Genomic DNA, 27,930 nt, shown 5'->3' on the forward strand with positions numbered 1-27,930 from the left:
AGAGTAGCTAGATGCAAACAGGTTAATTCTCTTTTTACACACCACCGATATTTTAGGCCACAAACAAATTTATAAATTACAACGGGAGGACTAAAATGACAGGATTAGAATGTAATATTCTTGGTTTGCATTTTGCCATCTAAAACTACCCTGCAAGCACATTGATGCTGGATTGTAATGCAAACATTTCATAAAGCTGCCTTCTGTTTAAAATGACTACATAAAATCAAGAGGCAGAAGATCTTCTTGGGTTCACAGCCAGTAGTACATTTTATTTCAGAGAAGGAGATGTTTGTCTCTTATTCCAGACAGTGCCCTTATCAGTACGATATCCTTAAATGACAGCTTTAAACATAACATAAGTGTAAACATAACACAAACACGTTTGTAAATTATGGACTGGGAAGAGATAGGGTTAGGCTCTGCCGCCTTATCCTATAAATTCCAAATCTTACACTTGGGGGGTTATTTACTATTACATTTTTCTCCGTTTTTTATTAAAACAAAAATGACCAAACTTCCATCCACGAATTGAACTCATTTATCAATACTTGTTCTAGAAAAACTTGAGCAAAAAAACCTCGCAATAAAATCGAGCATCCATTCTAATTGTGCACTGCGTTAACGCAACTTTATCAGATTATTGGATGAAAACCCAGACTTTATTGGATTATTCAGCGCAGATCACAATCTCAAGAAACAACTTCAAGGACATCTGCCATTGACTTCTACTTGACCTTGACACGTTTGAGATGGAGTATTTTTGAATTCAGATTTTTAGCAGCGTTGGGGTATAATAAATCTCAAAAAAGTCAAGGTTTTGTTCCTTGACAAAATTTAAGTTTTCCCCTTTAAAACCTCGACCAGATAAATTCAAGGTTTAATACTGTAAATGGGTCCTTATGTGTTGGTGGTTGCTTGGGTTTCAACAGCATGGGGGTGAAACCAAGTTACTCACCAGTGCAGGGGGCATGACAAGGCAGCAACCAGTGGGGCGGGTTCAATTATTGATGGTAGTAGCTACACAGGAAGGCTTGTCAGAGACTGGTGGTGGTGGGGGGCTTGGAGGCAACTGGCACCACTGGGGGGGGGGTTAAATGACATGCCAGTAGCTGAACATACCAGATTCCACATATTAAATGGAAACGATAATTGTCTGCCATGTAGAACCCGTTTCCCAATCCATACCTTAATAATGGAACAATGTGAGATTAGAGTTGAATGACTTTGTGAACCTAAGGGGAGGTTTGGGAGGATCTTAGGAGTCAGAGGCAAATTATTATGTTCTTTTCTTCAATCTGTGGAATCAGTTATGTCTGTGTAAAAAACCCAAAACATTTATTTTTGGCATTTCTGATTATGCAGCTTTTTAACAAAAAAAACAAAAACAAATCTGAATGAGCTCATGTGAAAAAGAGGGGGTTCAAGTTGTGCACTGCATAACAGCTGCCATGTTTTCTGGCTAAATTTGCCACCTTGCTACCGTATTTTGTCTGAATTTATCAGCTTTTACCAGCCTAGGGGCAAATGTTAGTCAAGTCAATGTTTTATAAGTAAAATTCTGTTGGAGTTGCCATTTACAAGCAAGTTGCAAATTAAGAGCAGCAAAAGGTTTTCACATTGGCTTTTTACTATGTTTGACCTGTTTACCTTTTGAATATTTTCAGTTCTATTTGTAGAGACCCAGAATTTACCAGTTAAGCAAAGACCTGAATCAGAGCTGTATCAGGCTCTGAGCTCTTCAGTTTGAGCCTGCACACGGGCAGATATGGGGAGATTTAGTCACCTGGTGACTAATTGCCTCTTCTGCGGGGCAACAATTTCGCCAAACTGCCTTCCCCCCTGCTATAATTAGAAAACTCCAGCGCCAATGCACTTGCGACGCCTGAAGTTTCCTCGTGAGGCACGATGTGGCCCCCCCAGGAGATTATTCTGCAAACCTTATCTACCTGCTGAAAGCTGCTGCTGGATGACATACAGTAATCAAAGTACAGGTATGGAATTGTTATCTGGAAACCAGTTATCTAGAAAGATCCAAATTACCGAAAGGCCATCTCCCATAGTCTCTAATTTATCTGAATAATCCAATATTTTAACAATAATTTTCAGTACTTTGTACTTGACAATCAATCCTTATTGGAAGCAAAATCAGCCCATTGGGTTTGTTTAAGGTTTAAATGATTTTCTAGTAGAATAAAGGTAAGAAGATGCAAATTATGGAAACATCCATTATCTGGAAAACCCCAGGTCCCCAGCATTTTGAATAAAATTCTACGTAACACTAGAACTGATGGCCCTCCAAGTCACCTTCATGGCTCCCAGCATGCTCTGCTCTGTATCCAGGGCCGGGCCAAGGTATTTTGGCTCCCTAGGCAAGGATTTCAATCAGTGGTCCTCCACCCGGTCCTGCATTACCATTTCCCAACTTAACATTCATTTTGCCCCCATTTGTACCTGTGCTAGCACCTATCATATTGCTCAATTTGTACCTGTGCCAGCAGCAGTCAATCCCTCAGATTGCCCCCAATCTGTACCTGTGCTAGCAGGAGCCAAAAATCCATCATATTGACCAAAACATCTGTATACCTGTGCCAGCAGCCACCATATTGCCCCATGTAACTGAGCCAGCAGCAGCCAATCTGTCATATTGCCCCCAATCTGTACAAGTGCCAACAGCAGCCAAAAAATCCACAATATTACCCCTAAATATGTACTTGTGCCAGCAGGAGCCAAAAATCCATCATATTTCCCCATATCATCTATTGCAGCCAAGATATTGCCCACAAATATGTAGCCGTGCCAGCAGCTGCCAAGAAGGAGATGGGGAGTGCTTCTGCCCACAGTACGAATCATGGGCAAGAGGGGGTTGGAACAGGCCGTTTATAAAATTGAGAAACTATTAAAGGCCAAGCAAACCAGGGTTTAGAAAAAAAAGCGAAATCCCTCCCTCTCCACCATGATTGTGCCCTAGGCGGGCGCCTACTTTGCCTACTCCTAGTTCTGGCCCTGTCTGTATCATAAGACACATAAAGCTCAGAGCAAAGATGTATAGGGATGCCTATCTGCTCTGAATTGGCTCTGTGTGTCTGCAGCCAGGCTGACGGAGCGCCTCTTGCTTAAGGGCAATGAAACATGAGGAGATTAAAAATGTGATATGCTGTAAATCACAGATGAATTCAATGCCGACCGTAGAACCGCTAATGTTGCCAATGAATAACTACTTTAATAATAATTAAAAATTAAATACATGCATTAAATAAACACAAAAAAGACATTGTCTGCCCAAATATATCTGTATAAATATTTTTTTTTGTATAAAAAGACACCTCTACACAGCTCAAACTGAAAATTAACATCTTTCTTTGGTGAACACAATTCCATTGTCATCAAATATGAAAGGGTAATTTTTTTTTTTTTTTTTACAAATATAACAAAAGGTCAAACTTTCAATCAAGCACAGCAGCAGACAAAATGATTACATGCTTTGTAATATGTTGGCACTGCACAATAAATTAAAAATTGTAGCTACTGAATATAACAGATAGGCTCTGCAAGCCCAGCTGCCTGCAATGTCCAGCTGAAAACTTTAGGGTCGGGCCACAAGGGCAGATTCAAGGAGATTAGTTGCCGCGAAGAAGAGATTTGTCACTTGAATCTGCCCGTGTGGCCAGACCCTAAGAGAGTGCTGTGAGTCAACACCTGCAGGAGGGCTGCATTGTGTCTATGACTGGGGAGTATACCCATTACACTATATCTCTGCTCGAGTGGCAGCATTTTATTTAGATTTTTTCAGGCAACAGAATTAAAAGGTCATTTACAGAATTTTTTCCGCCTGTGGTAAACACCTTTAGATTAACTATTAGTTTTTGTAGCTTTTGTTCAACAGCTCTCGAGTTTGGAATTTCAGCAGCAGAAGTCTAGGTTCCAGTTTACCTTAGCAACCAGGCAGTGGTGTGAATGAAAGACTGAATTATGAATAGGAAAGGGCCTTATTAGAAAGATATGTAATAAATATAACAAATAAAATTGTGGCCTCACAGAACACTATTTTTTTACCTGCCGGGTCAGTGTCCCCCATTTGAAAGCTGGAAAGAGGCAGAAGGCAAATCATTTTAAAAACTATATATAAAAAAAAAAAATTAGGACCAATTAAGTATTTCCTAAGAACAGGACATTCTAGAACACTGGAAAAAGTTAATTTAAATGTGAATTACCCCTTTAAGGTTCAAGCACACGCGCAGATTCGGGGAGATTTAGTCGCCTGGCGACTAATCGTGTCTTCTGTGGGGCGACAATCTCCCCCAAACTGCCTTCCCCCTGCTATAATGAGAAAACGCCAGCGCCAATGCACTTGCAGTATGGTCGCCCAAAGTTTCCACTTCGGCAGACTTTGGAAAACGAAGCGCCGCGTGTGCATTGCCGCATGCAATTTTCATTTTAGCCGAAGAGGAGATTTGTCGCTGGGGCGACTAATCTCCCCGAATCTGCTTGTGTGGCCAGATCCTTAAGGCAGCTATTTTTCTATAGCCATGCACTGAACATAACCTTAACAACTGTAATTTGCTGATAAAGATAAATAAATCATGAGGAGTCATGTTCTCTGCTGTCAGTGCAGATCTGTAAAGTGTGATTACACAAAAGAAAGAAAAAAGTAATGAAATAAAAACCCTGCATACTTTTCCAGAAGTCTTGAAAGCTGGAACTTAAATGAAACTGCTAACATTGTGGCCTCATCATGTGCTGTAAAGAACATTTGTTAATGTGAATGTGAAAGTCTAACATAGGTATAAAATGGTTGCTAGATATAGGTAGAGCCCAGGCTGGTGCATTTCTTTTACGATAGGTGAAACAAGGAAACTATGGTGCCTAACAAATTTGTACACACAGTTTAATTGGCCTTCCTTGTCCTTTAAATTGTTTTTCATTAGGTGTTTTGTTTAATTTTTCTTTTTCGCCCCTTCTCCAACATAATTATTATCTGAATGTCAAGGACAGGAACCTCACCACAATAAAGTTGATTAAAGGAAGACTATAGTCACCTCTCTTTTTATAATTTGATAATATTTTTCATACTTACTTTAACAGTTGTGCAGTTTAACAGGTAGTGATTTTATCTATCTATCTATATATACATATGAATTTTAGTTCAATTCAGTGGTTTGCTTGTGTTCTTGTGTTTTCCCCTCATAATTGTATTCCACTTGTACAACAACTGTGAATTAAATCTAAATAGGCCTTTTACATAAAAGGTTATTAATCCTGCTCTCTGTTTTATCCGACAAATGCCATAAAGCAAGGCAGAAATGTTATTTTTTATTCTTGCAATGGTATCCCCTTTATTGTGGCACTAGATTTAGCTTCCTTACATTTCACTTATCAACTTTATATCTTCCAGTCTGTTATTGAAACCACTGCCTGGTCAATTGAGCCTTGCCAACCAGATAGTTAATCTAAAAATCTGATAAAAATAAGGATAGTTCTGTTTATAAAGCCATACTTTACCTTTCAGGAACACAGAATAAAAGAATTTAATTGTACAAACATAATTGATAATTACTAAAGTATAATTTATACGCACATTTTCCCAGCCACAGACATTTAGATTTTTTTGAAAAATATAAATTAAATTTTGTTCTATTTTAAATAGTTAATTTAAGTTGGAACACACCATCCATATATATGTTCTATCATCATTACACTGGCAGTGATCTGACCAAAGACAAAATTTAAAAAAAAGGACTGAGGACAAGTCTGATATGGTAACAATATTTACCATATTTACCAAGACAAGTTTAAAAAATCATCCCCCAAAAGCACCGACCCTGATTTCTTCTTCGGATGGGGTGTTTCTGGTGTTCATGGTTACATTTGTGATGGTTTAGGAATGATTTTGGAGCACCTGTATTTTTGTCTTTTTTCTTTATTGTATTTTTTGCCACAATGGGGGAAAGAGAAAGAATAGTTTGTGTAACTCCTCATCATTTTTGTTCTGACCCATATATATAGTGAATAAAGTACCCGCTTAGGATATTATAAGTTACCGAGGAGTTCCATGACCATTGTTCCATGCTTTTATACAGGTCATGGAACTCTGAGGTGACTTCTAATTTCCTTACATTTTCCAACAAGGGATACTTTATTTATTATAATACACAAGTTCTAGTGAGTCATGTGACAAAAATGACATCAGAACTCACCGTTTATAACTGATAACCAAAGTCATTGTTTAAAAGGATATAATTTACAAGATATTCATGGCTTTTGTGTATTATAATGGCATTCTAATCATGTCATAGGATGTAGCAGCAGACTGACCATATAATGACATTCTTCCTCAACATCTTCTTCCCTCATTTTCAGCAACCTCAGACCCCCACCTCTACTTGTTTGAATCCCTCACTGAATTGAATATAATCTGTTTACAACATAATATTTACACAAAGCAATAGGTGAGCTATTTCTACCCTCTTGCCTTGTTCCTCAAATCTAGTTTAGCAAGATGAGGTAATAGAGCAGGACCACGGATGGAACTTGCTTCCAGGTATCCAGAGCAAAGAATATGCTTATACTGGATCCCGGAATGTGTGGCTGAAGATGTTGTAATCAGAGCACAATAGTAATTTACTACCTAATGTAACACCTTAGAAAAGGGGTGTTTAACAAGTGCTTGTCCTCTGTGCTCCATTGCTGCGCCTCTCCCAGTACTCGCAATAAAATCTCTGGAATAGCTCCTTGCATGGAATAACTGCCTGAAGTTTAGCACAGATGAGAAAGGACCCAGCTATTTTACGGTGAAGAGAGTACGTTTCCTCCGGAGGTGGGGTCAATCGATCCTTCAGCATGACAGGAATTAAGTCATGGATCCGACGAGTGGTGTTCTGGGTACCGAAATTGAATGGCACATCTGAAGCAAAAGCTTCGCCAAGAATCATCACTGCATCTATATGAGCTTCTTCAAACACCTGAAGAGTTAATAATAAATAAAGAATAAAAGATCAGATTTATTATTAATGTAATAAATTCCAAAACCTATAATTGCCACAAGGTTTTTAAGAGGTTCTGCTAACCCATATCATTCTCAGACAGCTCTATTCAGAGTGTGAAACTAATATTAGGGGACTGTTGGAGAAGCAGTCATTGCAATGCTAAAGTGCTCTTATTTATGCTTTCTGACAGCTAAAGGGCCTGTTTTAGGATTAGGCACTGTTTGCAGTATTCATCATTCCCCATATTTAGGACATTAAGATTTTTTCTACAAAGAGATAATTTAAAAAAAAGATGTCCATGTTAAACAAAACAGGAATTGTAAATGTAGCTTTAATGAATGGAACTTAAAAAAATTAATTCTAAATAAAATCATAAAAATGAAAAAAAAGTAATAATAATCTGAAATAATCCAGTTTACTCTCCACTATTCCCCATTCAGCAATTAGCCATACAGCTTTGACTTCTGTTTAATATACTGTCTAGGCAAAGGGAGCACACACAATGTATGGCCACATTTTATCTTCTTGTGTAGGTGAACTCACATTTTACTCTGGGCAAGGACCATTAGGAGGTGCCCAACACTCATTTGCAACAGACCACAGAACAGATAGGAATGGATCTATAAGAAGCTCCAATTAAATTTTAAGAGCAAACTTATCTAGCCTAGATAAAATGGTGCAATATATATTATTCAGCTTTGCCTACATGAGGGTAATTTTCAAGTATAGTGTAGAAAAATGCAAACCTTGCTCCAAACAATTAAAAAAGAAAAATAAGCAAGGTGCATTCTTAGGGCTTGCTAGGACACAAAAATTTTTATTAAAAAACAAACATTTTGATCAAAACAAAGGGACCTTCTTTGTTTAATAAACATTTGTTTATATATAGCAAGCTTTGACAATGCCTTCTCTATACAGTGGACTATATAAGCATCCATTGTGCAGGACTTGCAGGGGTTCAGTTCTATTCATTATCTGCTATGGCAAACAAGTCGGAACTGCATTACAAGCTATTTGCACTAAAGCGGTTGGTTATTCCTCGTACTGTGCTCTTTTACAGTTTACAAGGCTGGACTTTTCAGAATCTGTATTTTATTGAAATGTACAAAAACAGATTTCTAGAGGTTATTTTAATAAGTTCTAGGCACCATTCTTTTATGTATCCTGTATGACAGGATACATAAAAATTAACACCACGCTAAAGTTAATTGCTTTGCCTGTGCAAAGTTGCTTTTTTCTTTTGCAGTGTTCTGTTCTATTGGAATAAAAATAAAGAATCTTTTTCATACACAGGATGGAAAATATCCAATGAACAGCCTCTATGAGTAGTGACAATTATAGCCCACAACTCAAGACAAAAGTAGAACATACTTGGCAGCCACCTTCACCTCTGCTTTAATAAACAGGCTAACAGGATATGGGTAATATTGGTAACAGGATACCAAATATTTTACGGCTTAGGTTGTGCAAAACATTTTGTATAACAGAATCAGGGGCAATGCTTCATAATGGAATACGCTTATATTGTCGAAATGGGTGGCAAATGTAAACCCATAAGAGAATAAGCAGACGACTGTCAATTCATAAATGAATCCTTTTGTATTCTGTAATTCCGGACATGATTCATAAAAAAATCAACATGTACTGTAAATTGGAGTACATTTGAATATAGGACCAGACTGCATTGTTAAAAAAGGACCTACAACAGCAAGAGACTAACCTTGTGTTGGTCACAATGGGACTTTAATCTTTGTCATTCTAAGTGAGAATGATTTCAAATGTAATAAACCCCTCTCCTGAAGCATGATAGAGGACTTCCTTTAAAAAAAACTCGAGGTCTGTGCATATGATACCCATCTCCAGCAGACTACAAATCCCTTATGTTATGCAGAGTATTCCCAGTTTTCTGAAATACTCAACCCAGTCCTTACATGAGACATCTTTCTAAAAATGACTTTTTATACTTTGTGTAAAAAATATTTCACCTTTGTTTCAAAACCTGTCAAAAACCGAAGGTCCTGTGATTTCTGAAGGACTTTTGCTCTGTCACCATCTGCTGCTGCCTTGATAACCTATAAAATATCACAAAGAATTACATCCACGGATTAATGAAGATGGTAATAAACATTTGTATATTGTGAGAAAAGACGCAGTGCTCCAATACATGCAGCTTAGAAGAAGACAAGTGTGTTTCCGGATATGGTTTTATTACAGGGGACATATTGAGCAGATAGAACCTCACCCACCTCTATATAATCATCTGTAAATTTTTCTCCAAATTCTCTACTGGCACCGAAGTCCAGTAGAATCACCTGTAAGAGGGAGAATTATTGTATATAGTATTCAGCATTTTGTAATAAGCAAAGCAACAGGTATAGAGTACACCTAAACATTGATTATTGCCTCAGGTTACTTTCCATGTCTGCAACAGGAAGTGCAAGTAGCATTTAGACTATATATGCAGCCGCATGTTTTCAGTTAGCGATTGTGGGCTAAGGGCTTCTCAGGAGGCTGCCAGGGATGTAAACGGCAAAGTACAAAACATAAAGATGTAGGAAACAGTATGTTGAAGATCAGTAAACCCACCTTATTGCTTTCTGTATCATAGAAGAAATTAGACCAGTTAGGGTCTGTCTGCATGAAGTGAAAATCAAAAACTTCCTGCAAACAGAGACGCAGGATGTTGTACGAGATCTGAAAAGCAAAGGGGAGCAATAAGAACCTGGACTGAAAGCACACACACAGTGCAATATCTGTGTCCAAGGGCAACACTACAAAACGGAAACAGGTGAGCAGGACCAAAGAGAGAATATCTTTATTAAACACATGTGAAAAAGTAAATAGTGGAACAAACTGTATGCCTGTATTGTGGAATTAGGTCTACAACAGCACTACCAAGAGCAGTAAGCGGTACAGTGTTTAAGACCACAGTTTAGAACCTTTTTATTTAATAACTATGCCACATGTTTATCAAAGTTAAAACCCTGGTGTTAACAACGGCTACTGTGTCTGCAGCCACAGAATATAAATAATCAGAACAACTGCAATCTTGCACCCTAGTAAGAGAAAATAAAATATTCTGGAAATTCTCTGCTATGGCAAAAACTAATTCTGTGATATAAGGTAAAAAAGAGCTTGCCCTTCCAGAACAAGAAGTATTCCTGCTGATGCTCACATATGCACCTACTGTCTTTAACTTCAGCCATGTGAGCAACTACCTGGTTGCGTGTTTCCTGGTCCATCTCAACACACTGATCCAGTGGAACCCCAGGCACAAGTTCCATTGTTAGCACCCTCTCAGTTGTAAGCTCATCAATTACTTGTGGCACACTGAAGAAAGGGTCTTCATTGAGAAGATGCCTGAAAATTAGGAAAAACACTCAGTTTCCTTGCAAAGACAGGACAAAATATAAGGAATAAAACAATGTTTAAAACGAAAGTAAGGAAATCAGGGTGGTAGTTTTGCAGAAAAGAATAAAGAGAATTAGCAATTATATTAGGACAATCCTCACTGGGTAATATTCATACAAATAAAAAGGCTTAACATTGCTAGAAATGTTTTGCTATGTTCAAGTAAGCAAGCAAGTTTATATTAACTCTCACATGCCAAGTGCCCTGTATTATCACCTGAATCTTTTGACAGACTTGGCTTCACGTGTGTAGTCACATTCCCATGTTAACTCCTTCTGTAAGACTTGGACACTGGTTTCAGGAAACAAACCTGTGTTCAATACAGAATATTTTACTGGAGGCTTTTCAAAGTCTGTTCCTAATCATATTAAAGCCAGAAATACTGATCAAAGTAAAAAAACAAATTGCTGTTTAAAAGTTAAAAATAATACCAAAAAGTTTCTCAGTCTTGGTCCCTGGACACAGCTGTTAACACATGCCTAAAAAATGCCTACATTATTTCCAGATGTCTCAGGTACCATAATTAGGTGAGAACTAATGGACAGTGACTATGTTTAAAGTAATATATGCCTAAAATATTTTAGATTTTTATGTAAAGTGTCCCTTTAATAATGCACAAAAAAAGAGCAATGTCTTGAGTTAATGTGCTCTCCATTTCTGCAGCTCTCCATTGTGGAATTGTACAGCATTCACACCTACTATATAGTTATAGCTGCAATTAGGAGATGGGTGCTCAGCAGATTCAGCTGAGGTTCAGCACTGCACCATAATATGAAAAATAGTTCTTCTGGTGTGGCCTAGCACCCCTGGTTTAGGCAGTGTAGTATTTATCGGGGGTTGGCCATGGTGGCATATAAATGTCCCTTGTCCTGCCCCCTAATGTCATTCTGACAGGAGCACTGCCGTGCATATTGTGCTAAGGAAGCATAGTCATACATATAGTGCCATCTTGCAACCACCATTGCTGGACTCTGCCCTGAATTTGAAATCGGATGCGAGATGCAGAGCACAGCTATGTCCCTGTTCAAGTGCTGGGTAAATGAGCAGAACTATCAGTTGCATCTGGGGCTTTTGTTAATGAGCTTTCATGACTGTTACTGTTGGAGGCATGAATATTAAAGAAGAACTGGACCCTAACAATGGATATGGCTACAAATTCCATATTTTTACAATAAATTTAATGCACCCGTCTAAAGGTTCTGAGCAGGACACAGATACCTTTACAACCTTGGTGCAGGGTAGAGAGGGGGCGTAGGCAGAAAATTATCAACCTACCCATCACTACTAATTTGCTGTACAAGATGTAATGGAGAAAACGTAACTAAAATAGTTAATTATGTTAATATGTTTTCATATCTGTTAATGCAGCTACTGAGCTGGTAATTTAATTAATATGGTTCAGTCATGGGCTGATGAATCAGGTACCTTCAGATGCTACATAGCCATCTGTATTTCATAAACACTCATAAAATAAATACAAATAAAAAATGGAAGAGAAGCTTTCCTTATTGCCATCATCAAAGGTGTTCCAGTTAGGAATACGGTTTGAGTCTCTCACTTTTTGGGATTATATGTAAACAGACACACAGGATTTAAATGTGTCTGAACACAGTGTACAACACGAATGAAAGACAAGAATAGTATAATGACAGAATTCAAAGGGAGGTTTACAGAGTGGTAAGCAAGCTGCCAGATCCAGTAAGGGGCAAACCTTAGTAGAATGAATACTGGGAAAGTTAAAAGGGACACTGGCAGCTTTTCTTTTGCATGAAGACAAACACAGAAGCTTTGTGCAAACTGTGTGCTCTCTGTTTAAGTACATTTATATTCCAGGTATTTTGTTAATGTCACAACCAAATATACAGATAATTTAAAAATTAAATAATATGACTAAGTATTTTGGTGGACATTAATATTACTGGAGAATGGAATGTTTTTGACTCGTCCTGGTTTAATGAACTTTGGCAAGGTTTGTGAGGAGCAGGTACAAGTACACCTAGGTATGAATTCTGCCCCTTACCTGCAGGAATAACCACACTCATTTTAAGTATTGATAGGAGATTTTCCACATCACTATGTATACTTTGAGCAATTCCAGGGTACTGTTTCAAGAAAAAGCACATATTATATATATTAGATTTCCATAAGTAGTTTTTATCTAAAGAATATATTTGTAAAGTTAATATAAACACATCTGTGGAAGTCAGAAGCAGTAATGAAGAATATGAACAGCTAGACAGATACCGCTTTTAAAAGCAGTTACATTACATTTAAAAATTACTTTAAAGGGGAACTCTGGCTTCCAAACCAAAATTTGATAGAGGCTCATATAACACAGAGACCCCTAATATACCCATCACAGTTACGAGTTTCTTCAAAAAGTATGAATAAATGCCATTTTCTATGCTGAAATCCAACAATTCTCCTCTTTCTGCATCATTTGAAATCCTGGCAGGATTGGAGGGACTAAAACACTGATGTTACAAACAACTTCTCCACAGCCTACAGACAGCATGCAGGAACTACAAAACCCACAATGCATTGCACTGTGATGTTCTTTTCCTTATTGAAATCACATGTGCAGGGAATTATGGAGTTTGGAGGATGAAGGCTGAGGACAGATGGCTGCTGATACAAAGTAACAGTAGTCAGCCAGCTCAGCAAAGCAGTCAGACAGATCAGCAGAAGAGCAGGGGGCTAGGCTTAGGGAATTATCCAAACCATTAAAAATCATGAAAAGTCTGCAGATTTTTTAATTGATGTATATTGCAAAGTTGTTGGAAATTATGTTTACTTTTCAAAAAGCTTAAAGTTATGTTTATGTGGAGTTACCCTTTAACAATGTCTACCACCCAAGAGATGATACAAGAAAAGCACATAAAACAAAATGCCAATATGCTTACCGTATATACTCGAGTATAAGCCGTCCCGAGTATAAGCCGAGGTACCTAATTTTACCTCCAAAAACTGGGAAAGCTTATTGACTCGAGTATAAGCCGAGGGTGAGAAATGCAGCAGCTTCTGGTAAGTTTCAATCAAAAAATTGAGGGTTTCTGCTCCCATTGGAGGTGCCGGCGTCTCGTTTTTGGATGCCGGCGACCATTCTTGGACGCCGGCGAATATTCTTGGAGACTATTCTTGGACGCCGGCGACTATTCTTGGACGCTGGTGACTATTCTTAGGCGCCGGCGACCTTTTTTGCGCTTGACCCGAGTATAAGCCGAGGTAGCGTTTTTCAGCATATTTTGGGGGCTGAAAAACTCGGCTTATACTCGAGTATATACGGTACATTTACAATCGACTATACAGTTCCTGAAGGGGACCTGCCACTTGCATTAGAGGTGTATATTTTTAAGAAGATAAAGAAACAGAGGAAAGAGGGTCTTCTCAATATTTTTGCTGCTGCTGAGGTTACTTACTGTTCCCCCCTTAAAACTCACAAACTGTATTTACGGCTAAATGTGTTTATGTATATTACTAATTAAATATATTCTATTATTTACAAACAATCGTCTTCATAACTTCAATGTGCAAAACAAACCCATTCTGTCTTACCTGAATCTTCATGGCTACTTCACGGCCATCCAAAAGGCGGGCAAGGTGGACCTGACCAATGGAAGCAGCTGCAAAAGGTCTTTCCTCAAAGTATTCCAGCTTCTCTCTCCAACCATGTCCCAGTTCATTTTCCAGCACTTTCTATAAGAACGAATGATAACCTTTATTTTTTTTTCCAATAAATTGTTTATTGAATTTTTTTGAAATCAATCTTGCAAAATGTAGATAGCTTTACACAGTGTATGGACAATGAAAGATTCAGAAATATAGAATAGTGCATTCATGATCATTTCAAAAATGCACAGGGTAATAGAAAAGGAAATCAGAAAGTTGTCCTTTTTCTGCTAAATAAGTAGAGAATTGTCCCTCTGTATATGCAATCTATGCACTACTGGGCATGTTTGTCTAATGTGATACTGGTTAATTTTGCATTAACAAATATCCAGTTTATTTCTGCTTTGTGGAAAAGTGTGAAAAATTGATTGACAATTGTTTCCAGGAATTTTCTATAAGATTGAACATTTACTAGAAAGACGTTGCTATGGTTTATGTGGTGCTGGGCAAACGTATTGCCTTTTTATTACATACTGGGTATAGGACTTTCCTCAGGGGCACCCATCATACAAACATTGTTTCCAATAATAGAGGAAGCTACATCCCTGTGTAGGGGGATGGTACTTGCAAGAGCATTTTCTTGAAAAAGGTTTGTTTCCCTCAAATATATATTTATATATATATCAATATGGCCACGAGGATTAAATAGAGACTATACCCCAGGGATGTTTATTTTTAAGTAAGTTTGCATACAAAATATTAGAAGTTGATACAATTTCTGATTTTATTCTTATGTAACCGTTTTTAATTCACTTTGTTTCTTTTTATAAGGTTACTACTTGGTCTGTGAAGTAAACTGGATGCTGCACATGTTTCATGTGCAGAATCAGTTTGAATGCATCTCAGGCAATATAAGACCATTGAAGTATAACTTCATAATTTAATTATTTTTTGCACTGATAATATTCACTTAGGTATGAAGATTCAGAAGATTGGATCACAATATGGACTTTGAAAGAGACTTGTTTTACACGTCAATACACAATTTTATACATTTTATATTTATTATATGATGTCACTGTGAAGGGGAGTAGTTTGTAACCCATCCTATGTATCATACCTTATATAACACTGTGATTGCACTTGAACACTAGGCTTGATAAAGGGCTCAGTGGAGCCCGAAACGTTGCCCTTTACCTGTATGCATATGGGCTAAATACATCACAGAATCATTTTTCACCTTTATCAGTGGGCTACTGGTTTTACTCTACATGGATTGTTGGACCTGAAGGGTAGGCAAATGTCATCCAGTTTGAGCACCTGACACCCTAATTGGGTGCATAACAAAGGGTTTTGAGCACTCCACAACTGCTAAGTATGTCCCTTCTCAACCTGTCAGAGCTTCTAATGCTAATGGACTACTGCTGCACAAATATGAGGCCTCCTCAGAGGAACATGGGGAATCAGATAGGTAATGTAAAAGCATCAGGCAAATACTTTTATGGCAACATTTTAAATACCATGCAAAGACAAACGTTTTCATTTCTGATGTCAGTATATCTTTAATTCCTTTCCCTCTCCTACGTCAAAATTATATTGCATGTGGAAACTTACAGTCATTTGCCAGGCTGGCATAAAGTCTGCACTTTGTCTGACTCGTTCAAAGATTTTCTGTAGCTGTGGACTAATAAAGTTGTTATCTGTAGGAATAAAACAAACAATTATTTTAGAAAACTATACAGTATTTTCAGGATATTTACCAAAAAAAAAATATTTGGCAATTGCCTGTTTATTAACTTCTTTCATCTTTTATTTACAGACCAGGCAAAAGGATAAAAAAAGAATGCCTGCCTCTATAACTACTTTGGCTAATCATCAAAATGTACAACATTCTGTGTAAAAAGTGGAGTGAAGCATTACTGGTGATGTTGCCCAGAGCAACAAATCAGCAATTAGATTTCAACAGTTAGAAACCAAAAGCAAAGATCTTATTGGTTGCTATGAGCAACATCGCTGGTATATATATATATATATATATATATATATATATATATATATATATATATATATATATATATATATATATATATATATATATATAATGCAATGATGTTATATGCATGTGCATCATATAACATGCACTACAACGCATGTGATTTACCTCATTACCTGCCCATGCGGGCTTTCATATGTGGGCAAGACGGATTTAATGTTGCGACTTCGCATCGATGCGCATAGATCAGCAATCAATCGGCCTTTAGAGATCAAAAAAACACTAAACCAGTGGCTAAACATTTTCTAGAGATGGGCCATAGGGTCCCAACATTAAAATTTATCGCAATTGACCATATTCCGATGCCCAGAAGGGGTGGCGATAGATCTCGTCTCCTCCTACAACGCGAAACCTTTTGGATAAAAAGTTAGATACCCTCTCTCCCAAAGGTCTGAATGAGTATTGCACATACAGCTGCTTTTTGGCTAAAAGATAATATGTTTTTATTCTATTTTCTATTTATTCTACTCATTATTGCACTGAGTTCATTTTTTGTAAAATTAAGCCCTTATTAACATAATTGAGTGTGATGTCAGCAACAAGGCGGGATTTGTTAAACCTTTATATTTGCCACTTTCATTGCCTGTTTTTTAAATGAGTTAATGCATCTTGACAAAGGTCCCAGACCATGGACCGAAACGTTGATGCTTTTATTATGTATCACATAAGATAAATAAAAGTTGAATTTTACTGAACCGGAGTGCGTGCCGCTACAGCCTTTCTTCTATGACACAACATTGACACAGCACCCGGAAGCTGAACATCGGAGTTGAATATCAAAGTATAGCGTGTGCGGACGCCGACGGCATTGGATACACGTATTTGGTTGGAATACTGCGCCCAGCACCGCTACTGTCTGTAATACACGCATTGCTTGTTATAAATGGAGGACTTCGCTGATCGTGCAGGCTTGAACGCTGACTATGCGAAAACATGGCATGTGTCTGAAGCGGATGCCGATCGAGTATTATGGACTAACACACAAGGGGATCTCCCCTCTACTATCACGGTCAAAGACATCAGCAAGGAACTTACGCGTCTTAAGCAGCGAGTTGTGGATCTTGACCTACACGGCCTTTTCTTGTCAGACTATTACCGGGCAAAGAAAATCCTGCGGGGCTTCCGTATCCGCAATGCACCGACGGTCGGTCGTTTGAACCCGGATTTTTGCAAGAAATGGACCGGCGTCCTTAACCGCTGCTCACTAGATCTAATTGTATTAGTGATTGAAGAGGTTTCACATGAATTGACAAAAGCACGCAAAGAGTTAACAGCTTTTGAAAATGATAATCAAGCCTTGATTCAAGCGGATACCTCCTTTGACATTATCACTGCCTGTGAAAAGCAGGTTGCGCAATACAAATCGGAACTTTTGCAGTTTAAGAGGGATAAATTAAAAAAGGTCAATGACGACTATACTAATCACAGAGTGTACCGTTGGCTCAGCGGTGAAAAATCACCACCATATCTCCCCTACACACGTAAATGGAGAGAACGCCGCCCACGCCCGAAGACACTTCAAACGGTGGACACCAGCTCGGGAGACTCGGACCCAGATGAGAATGCTGGACCTGGTAATACACAACAAGAGAATGCAGCAGATAGACCGGAGGGCACGCATGGTGATTTTTTAGACAGAGGTCCGATCAATTCCAGACCACCTTTACCCCCAACAGGAGGTCGAGGAAAAGATACCCCACTCGGAGGGGCAAGAAGGGGAAGGTCACGGAAACAATGAACACCCCTGTATTCAACCTATCGGCCCACTCTTTGACTGAAGCCGAATCTGCAGTCCTACGTAAAGGTTTGACTTTTGTTCCCACTACCAGATTTGAAAGATTCAAATGGGATGTTGACTTTTTTCGTTTTATTCGCAAATTAAACTTAAGGGAACACTTTGGTACAACTAATGTAGATAATCAGGGGTTTGATGATCAATTGAAACTTAAAAGTAACTTCTGCCCCCCTACACAAAATGTAGCCATTAAATTGTTTAAAAAAGCGATAGACAGGGAGGTTGATACATTGTGTACTAAACAGGACAGACCCCATCAGAATTTATCTAAAGGTGAATTGGAAGCAATTGACACATTACGTAGTGACAAATCCTTGGTAATACGCCCTGCTGATAAGGGGGGAGGCATAGTCTTGCTTAATTATTGTGACTACCGAATGGAAATATTGTCACAATTGTCAGATGTTTTGATATACAAAAAATTACAGGGTGACCCAGTCTGGACATTTAAGGCCAGAATAGACAAATTGCTACAATTGGCCCTCACCAGTGGATGGATCAACCAAAAATCGTTTGATTATTTGAAACAAGATCATCCAATTTGCCCTATTTTGTATTCTCTCCCAAAAATTCACAAGAGCTTGACGACCCCCCCTGGGCGCCCTATTGTGTCAGCCAGAGATGGTTTATTACATCCACTGGGCATATTCATTGATCGAATTTTGCAACCAATAGTCTGTTCAACAACTTCATATTTACGTGATACCCCACATTTCATTCAATGTTTACGTGAATGTAATTGGCAAGATGATACTCCTAAATTGCTCGCCACAATCGATGTAGTTAGTCTTTATACCAGCATTCCACATCAGGACGAGTTATATGCGGTTGAAAAATCCCTTATTGAGAATACTAACTACAAAGGGCCACCCATCCGTTTTGTCATTGAACTCTTACAGATGTGTCTTACATTTAATTATTTCAGATTCGAGAATAGCTATTACCAACAGGTGTCAGGGACCGCGATGGGGGCGCCCATGGCGCCCTCATACGCTAATCTCTACATGTACCAGCTAGAGAAGGAACATATCTTACAGAAGTACAGTCATATGATCATACTTTACAAATGATTTATCGATGATATTGTGCTCATTTGGAAAGGTGATCAGACGAGCTTTTTTCAGATGATTGAAGAAATCAATATTATTTCAGAAACCATCAAGTTCACTGCCAATTGTGGCACTGAACTTGAATTTTTAGATCTACATCTACAAGACACTAGGGTCGAATATTCCCTGTTTCGCAAAACTACTGACCGAAATACTTTGCTTCATTCCACAAGTTGCCACGCACCGGCACTGAAGCGCTCCTTACCTGTGTCACAATTTTGTCGTGTATTAAGGAACAATTCTAATCAATCCACATGTGAGAAACAATTGACACAGATGAGGGAGCGATTCATTTGCCGTGGTTATGACATTAAATCACTTGATGTGGCACTACAGAAAGCGAGACTTAAAATTTCCGAGCAAACACCAGACGATCCCATTCCAAAAACAAGTCCGCTCATAATGTCTACTTGTTTCACTAATATGTCTGCCTCTCTGAATCAAGTTTTTAGAACTAACTGGCACATCATTAAAGCAGACGACATGTTGGGTCGTCTCTGCCCTGATCCACCGATGATGGGTTACCGACGTGGACGAAGTCTCCGTGATCTTTTAGTATCCAGTGACCCTGTTCAGTGCTATAGTGAGAGTCCAACGGCGACCACTTGGCTTTCTTCCAATAAACCAGGGTGTTTCAAGTGCCCATCCTGTTTGTCATGTAGATCTATGACAACAGGTACGAGTTTCGCACACCCCCTAACTGGCCACAGATATAAGATTCGCCATCATATAACAACATGCACTACAACGCATGTGATTTACCTCATTACCTGCCCATGCGGGCTTTCATATGTGGGCAAGACGGATTTAATGTTGCGACTTCGCATCGATGCGCATAGATCAGCAATCAATACGGCCTTTAGAGATCAAAAAACCACTAAACCGGTGGCTAAACATTTTCTAGAGATGGGCCATAGGGTCCCAACATTAAAATTTATCGCAATTGACCACATTCCGATGCCCAGAAGGGGTGGCGATAGATCTCATCTCCTCCTACAACGCGAAACCTTTTGGATAAAAACGTTAGATACCCTCTCTCCCAAAGGTCTGAATGAGTATTGCACATACAGCTGCTTTTTGGCTAAAAGATAATATGTTTTTATTCTATTTTCTATTTATTCTACTCATTATTGCACTGAGTTCATTTTTTGTTCAATTAAGCCCTTATTAACATAATTGAGTGTGATGTCAGCAACAAGGCGGGATTTGTTAAACCTTTATATTTGCCACTTTCATTGCCTGTTTTTTAAATGAGTTAATGCATCTTGACAAAGGTCCCAGACCATGGACCGAAACGTTGATGCTTTTATTATGTATCACATAAGATAAATAAAAGTTGAATTTTACTGAACCGGAGTGCGTGCCGCTACAGCCTTTCTTCATATATATATATATATATATATATATATATATATATATATATATATATATATATATATATATATATATATATATATATATATATATATATATATATATATATATATATATATATATATATATATATATATATCCTGAAGACGGCTTAAGTTAGGAGCCGAAACGTCGAAAATAAAGTAAATTTTTGTTTTTTCAACACTTATGAAAGTCCTGGTTGTGCGTTTTTTTTGATCATTTTGCTGTTTATGTTTTAACCAGCACCTATGCATTTACTAACACTTGGGAGTGCTACAGACTGTGAATTTTATATTATATATATATATATATATATCTATCTATATCTATATATCTATATATATATCTATATATCTATAGATAGATAGATAGATAGCATAAAGTCCAGAAAGTACCTGCACTCTATCCCTTCAGGTTTGTGGTGGGTGCTGGGTCAAAGTTATGACATATAATCTTCAAAAATGGATCCGCACTCCAAACAATTCAATCAAAGTGATTTTCATTGAATTATCACTCACGTATATATAGCCATCACTGTTCACAAAACAAAGAGTAGGCTGTGCCAAAAGTGAAAGCTCTGAAAATTGAGAGACCATGATGGGAAAGATCATGGTCTCTCAAATCATGGCCCTTCACTCCTCTGCTCCTCACTACATTTCTTCTCTTGTCTTACTATACGTTCCTGGTCGTCTTCTCCGAGCCACCTTCTCTTCACACCATCCATCTCTCGTCTCAAACCCTTCTATTCCATCCCTGAAGTTTTTTCTTGAAGATATTAAGTCTACCTTTTGGACCAGTAGAACATTAGCCTAGTCCTGTCCCTACTGATTATGCTTTACCTTGTGCACTTTATCTCCAATTTGTACCTGTATGTTAGCCTCCCATCCACTTACACTGTAAGCTCTAGGGGGCAGGGACCTCCTTCCCACTATGTCTCTTACCACAAAGCACTTAAGCTCTTTGTCCTATGATTCTGTATATATTATGTGATTTGTCTCCCCCATGTATACTTTTATATATATATTGTACTTTTATGCACTGTACAGCACTGCGGCTCCTTAACAGCGCTTTACAAATAATGTTATACATACATACATATATTGATTATTCAGCAAGTCCAGTTGTTTTTAGGTTTACCTATACTAGATATACCATGACCTGGATGAATTAAAATCTTCATAGTCATAGTTTACATACATACATACATACATACATACATACATACATGATCATATTCCAAATCAAAGTGAAAAAGGCACTTTCAGACTATAAACTCTATAACTATGCATATGGGTCAGCAGAAGCCAGTTGGATGGTCAGTGTTAGTTATGTTAAAATCTTTGGCAGGCTCAAAATCTAGGGCCAGAAATGCCTTCTCACATCTTGGAAAATAAAGATTTCCCTAGAAAACCATCACTTGATCCCATAGTCAGTTGGTGTTGGGGAAACAACTGGCTCAGGAATACCCAAGCAACCAAATTTTTGGTGGGTCCATCATGCTACTTTCCAGACTCCCTGGGTCTTGGAAAGTAGAGATGTAATATAATGTCCCATACTTGTGGTCCTCTGGATACTTGCATTACAGCCCTCCTTTCCTTAATCCATACACATTCTGATAGATGATATATGTAAATGCTGAAAGAAAATTCTAAGCCCCTGACCCTTAGCCACAGGACAAAGTATATTAGGAAAAAGTTGGTACATTTCATAATTATAGACTAAGGGCACTCATTCTAGAAAAGTATGAAGGAGGTTCTCTACAAATAAACAACTTCCTGCTATCAGTCACCTACCAATGTGGTAAGGGGTGCATCACTGACCCCACCTACCAGTTTGTTTGTGTTGCAAGTCAGGATTCACAGAACTATTTAGCGCATCTGAGACAGTACTAACTGCTTATATAAGCAGTGTACCAAAATCAAGGGGCAGTAAACTCAGTGATAAGAATTCTACCTAATGAAAGGAGTACAGACTATACCAATGTCTATAGTAAGACAGATCAGGGAACTTGAAGGATTTGTAAACCCAAAAACTAGTAAAACAAGTAAATATTATTCAAATTTTCAAGCATATATTGGAAAATTGATTAGAATTAAATCTGTTTTCTGGCAATATTTAATTTGAGTTTACATCATTAATGCCTTGTGTACAGCATCTTTCTGGATGAATAATATCACAAGACAGGAGTATTAGGGAGCATCTACATCTTAAAACCATGTTATTCTGCATGTCACCTTGCAAACTCAGCATCTGCCCAATCTTCAATGCAGCGCCTCTCACTTTGCAAAGAGTGTCAACAATCCTTTCAGCATTGGCTTCATTCAATAAAGTATTAGATTCCAGAATGGAATGATTATCTGTAAGATAAAACGATAAAGCAAATAGTTTTTAGTACAAGACATTTGTGCATGTATATTGCAAAACCTAATAGGATGCTAGGACTTACTGTCCTGCTTTTCCTCTCGATTCAGAGACTGCTTGACCACCTCTGTAAGAGCACCGATTCCAAGCCCAACTGCAAGACCTGTACAAAAATTTCAAAGCCAGTAAATTAAACAAAATGAATTCAAACTCCTGACATATGAAATTTCATTTGCAAAAACAAGTTACCTCCAAAATTTGCCAAGCGGCTTATTCGAGATGCAGGTACTTTCCTTTCTCTTGCTCTATCACTGAGCTGTAAAAAAAATGTAAAACAACAATTACTTATGTTGCACCATTAGTCCTTAAAACAAAAATGGAATTTTAATTTTCACATCCCCCCCCCCTTATACAGAAAGAAAATCTTTTGGGATAATTGTTTAAAAAAGTCACAGCTTATTTATGGACAGCTGGTGGCAATATTGTGTTGGTGCAACTTCAATAAAGAAAGATTACTGAGACTAATAACTTTATGTTTTAATGATTATGAATGCACTTGGAGGTCCAAAATTTCTGTTCAGTACCTTCTGTTGTTTGTATCTTCCTTGTTCCTCTGTTCCTTTCTGAACCTTTGACTCCCTTGCCCTCTTGAGCTCCTCAGCTGTGAGACCTCTAATCGTGCTGTAACTTCGATATGCCCTGACCTGTCCAGTGTTAACTCCAGTAAACCCGGAGGCCCTCCCTGAAGAAAATGAAGTAAATGTGCTTGATCTGACAGTTCCATCACTGTTGTCCGTTGGCTCCTCTGAGGGAGGAAACTCTGACGCTATGGTCCAATTGGAAGCATCAAGTTCTGAGAAAGAAGAGCGTTCCCTTGAATCAGGCATTCTAGTCTAAAAAGATTGAAAGGAATAATAATTTTGATATAGGCCTTAAAATCACCAGTTCAAAAAAATAATAATGCATTAATCAAGCAATTGTTTCACTTTTACATTAAACATATGCCTGAGCCAGAATTTAGTCAAAAACTGGGTGAAGTGAACACTACAGTATAATTTAAAAAAAATAAAAATGTGCCATTATTACATTCTCTGCAATTGCATCGCACATAAAAATTTAAATTGTGGGTGACTAGAGAACTAGTTTGTTTATGGACAAACCAGGGGAATGCAGCCCACTCTTCATTTGCCTGCACCTCAATAAGTCCAACATGTTCCAGAAGAATGGGCTGTGTTTCTTCCACCACAGGAGAATGTGGGCAAAAATGCTCATGTGTAAGAAATCCTTAAAGGGGAACTATCGCGAAAATGAAAATGTAATATTTGCTTCAGCATACTGAAATTAAACATTTTCTAAATACATTCAATTAAATATTCTGTAATGTTTCTGAAATAATCATGTTTAGCTTCACTATTCCTCTTTCAGCATCTGTTTCTCCCCATTCTGTTTTTATTCAGGAGTTGGGTGTCAGATGAATGATCCAATATATCTTATAGGGGGCCTAGAAGATGTATTAGAGCTCAATCACTATTAAAATCACCAGAAATAGTCTCTCTACATGCAGGATTTGTGCAAAAGCCAGTTATTTTGTTACATTTTGTTTGTACTGGAATCAGTTATTTGAATGAGCTTTAATTCATCTGCTAGGAAAGGAGCTCCCCTATAAGATATATTGAATCATTCACCTGACACCAAACTGCTGCATGAAGAGAAACAGATGCTGAGAGAGGCATTGTGAATATAAGCTTGATTATTTCAGAAACAATGCAGAATGTTTAATTGATTGTATTTAGAAAGCTTCTTACTTCAGTATGAGGAAGTTTATATTACCCAGACATTAACTGCATAATAAAAAAAATGCATTTTTAAAATGAAACATGAAAACCAAATCCTGTTTTTTCTCATTAATGCAGTCATACCAGTTCTAAGCTCATTTAAAAAGCTCAGTTGTCAGTCATATTTCCCCACCTCTATGCCTTACTGTCTATAACTGTGTAACCTATTTATGGACATGTGCATTAGCACATACAATACATTTTGGTATGATGCAAAGCTTGCCTTGATAACAATTTCCACAAAATGGTGCCCGTCTGCTGTAATTGTGGACTCCAAAAGAAAAAAAAAGATTTTAAGAATGTAAATAGTGTAACTAACATGATAGTTTAGGACTTGGAATTATTTCTTAGGGTGAAAGGTCTCCTTTAAAAAGATGCTTTCATAAATCAGATGCAACTGTGCGAATTCTGCATTATGTCATTCAAAATGACGTCTGTATGGAATTCTTTAGGAACAAGTGCATTGCACATATTGATGCAGAGAGGTGTGGTGGTAGCTCATCTGGATTAATATACACACATGCATTCAGAAAGGAGCATGTTTGGATGCCACAACTGCAAACATTTTTGCATGTCCACAACTCAGCAAAATTATGCTTCACACTTTAAAACTGTACAATTATTTTGATAAATTGTATTTTGCTGCACTATAACCATAAGTGGTCCCTGAATCTTTGCACTCATCACTGGTCTAGTAAAAGTTATTTTCAAGGTAAACTGCCCCTTAAGCATTGATCATGGTATAATGCGAAAGAATGCAAATAGCACATAGTTATATGCTTAATTGATTCATAGTGTATGAACTACAGTGATACGTTTAAGCTAAGTCACCGCTAGGCACTTTTTTTTTTTTTATTAGTCAGTCTTAATAAATATTTAGTATTTATTGGTAATATAAAATTGACCTACAATAAATATATTAGCATTTATACTGATGGGCCAGTACTTCCCAGTGTCCTTAAAGGCAGTGAATTACCTGACAACGAGTAAAGATAGCACCAGCACAACGCTCTGCAGTATTCTGCACAGACTTAATCTCTTTTCCCAGCGTGGAGGTAAGAATAAACATCCGCAGCTGTTCGGCCTGAATATCCACTACAGCCTGTCCTACACGAGATGCACCACGGAACACCAAGGACACTTCGCTCCACATTTTGAGGACCTGAAGAAAATTAAGTGCATTGCATGAAAAAGCTGATGAGGAGAGTGGTGAGGATATGCAGATTATATAGTGCTATGATCACTAGGCATATTGTAGAACTTCACTAACTCAACTATATTTAAAGCTGTTTTTTCCAGCGGTCCAAATATATAATCAAGTTTTGCTTAGCCTTTTGCTTCCTTATATTAAGGAATGTATACACTTCCTTCTTCTAAGGTGTGTTTAGAACATACATACTGGGGTAGTGTAATAAAAGATACATATTTTGCAAAGCTGCCATTTCAAAAAAGATGAACAGTAAATGCTATTTGCTAAGGGTTACTAAACTTGGTGCAAACTCATAAAACTTTAGTCATAAGACACATAAGCTAGTACTGGTTAAAATGTCAAAGCAGTTTCAAAACACTAAATATCACAGAAAGCAACTCAATAGTACAGAACAATGATGATGGCTTTTTATAAGTTTATTTTTGAGTGGACCAAAGATTGGTTCAGAATTTTAGACCTCGTTTTAACTCTGTTTCTGTGGAAGCAAAGATGTCACTGGGATCCCAGCCCCACAGGGAATTTTGATTTCACTATACCCTGCATTTTTCCCACTGTATTACTTTTCACAGGCTAAAAGCAAATGCTACTAATCTTTCTGTCTGTGTGCAAGAAGATGGCTGTATGTCACTTCTAGCAGCTGTTCGACTTAATAACATGGGGTGGGCAGTACACTGGCATTTTCTGTCTAATTCTTTGTAAACAAATTGTAGGCAAAATACAGAGCCCACCAGGCAATGCCCTATCTTAACTATGCCAAGACAGTGAAGCAGGGAGATAACATTTTGGTGGAATGCCCCTTGATATGATGAAGGGACATGTCCCTGAAACATTACAAGGTGCTCAATAAATATGCAGAGATCTCCCTGATTCGCTTGCCTTGGCATGCTGGTTTCATTTTGTAATTAGCTACATTGTTAGAGAGGTGCTGATCCCTTCAAACCAAGCACAAGGCTACATTTGAAGGGATGTTGAGAGAAATTTGGGGAACAAAAAGTTTAGGAGGCTTCAGAAACACTATGCCACCAATGATAAAAGGCCAGCCCAGCCACAGCGAACAAAGGAAAAGGAGTGCTGCGCTGGGCAGCAGGCCCGGACTGGCAATCTGTGGGTTCTGGCAAATGCCAGAGGGGCTGCTATAAGGTCCCATAGAAAGTCAGTATTTAGTGGGCTGGTGGGAGCTGTTTGGGCCTCTGTGTGGGCTGATTGGGCCTCTGTGTACCTGAAATGCCAGGGCCTATTTTAATTCTCAGTCCGGACCTGCTGGGCAATGAGAACTTGCACCTGAAATGGTGGCCCATTTTTGGTCCAAACCCGCAGCCAGTGGGTTTTGAGCCAGCCTGGAGATCAATAATGTGCATGGATACAAGAACAAACATTTTGAGCCCAGTACACTCAACTCAACTGCGGTTCGCACAAATTTTGAATGAAAACAAATAATTTAGTGCTTATTCTGAACGTCCACACATGAATCTTTTTGCACTCTTTTGTGAAGGAAGGATATTTTTCAGCACAAAAAATGAAATCAGAGGGAATACTGGAGTTCATCACACAGTTTCTGAATGGAAACTACATATACAGTTGTAGTTATAGGGGTATTTAACATTTGTGTAGAGAATTCAGACAACGAAGGTACATTTTAGAGCACCAGTCTACTTTTTTTTTTGTTGTTTTGCAAGTGCAGTGTGTTACATGTATGTTAATTACAGAGAGTGGGGTGAATCATTATTTTGCTGTATATGTACTGTATAAAGTTCAACATCCCCTCTGCACTTGATCTTGTAGTGACATATAGAATATAAGCAATACATGATACATTACACTCTCTTGCCTTACTTCTCTCTCTCACACACACTGTTTGTGGGAAATTATATATATATATATATATATATATATATATATATATATATATATATATATATATACATACACACACACACACACAATAGACGTATGTGTCCCACACACTACACATTGGACACATTTCTGTAAATGACCGTGCAATCAGTGGAAGCCACAAAAGCAAAACATAAACTATGGCTGATATATAGACACAGCTGAGGGCCTCTGTAAAGAACAGTGACGCTTATAATGTAACCGGCTTTCTATATCTCTCGCTCTCACCTTCCTTTCCTCCTGTGCTGCTCAGTACAAGGACTCCTATTTGGG

The 27,930-nt window shown here is 38.0% G+C and overlaps 1 protein-coding gene across 1 annotated transcript; it reads right to left on the minus strand.

Annotated features, from left to right (window-relative positions):
• Positions 1-5,923: 5,923 nt before the first annotated feature.
• coq8b.L (acoenzyme Q8B L homeolog) lies at positions 5,924-27,930 on the minus strand. Its single transcript, NM_001093990.1, is given in 15 exon segments — positions 5,924-6,962; positions 8,972-9,058; positions 9,233-9,298; positions 9,573-9,680; positions 10,205-10,346; positions 10,614-10,707; positions 12,418-12,499; positions 13,953-14,093; positions 15,621-15,706; positions 22,593-22,715; positions 22,805-22,882; positions 22,969-23,035; positions 23,304-23,612; positions 25,531-25,716; positions 27,886-27,930. Coding segments are annotated over 13 exon segments (1,683 nt in total). The 5' UTR covers positions 23,607-23,612; positions 25,531-25,716; positions 27,886-27,930; the 3' UTR covers positions 5,924-6,656.

The sequence above is a fragment of the Xenopus laevis genome, chromosome 8L, assembly GCF_017654675.1.
Source record: "Xenopus laevis strain J_2021 chromosome 8L, Xenopus_laevis_v10.1, whole genome shotgun sequence".
Lineage (NCBI taxonomy): Eukaryota > Metazoa > Chordata > Amphibia > Anura > Pipidae > Xenopus > Xenopus laevis.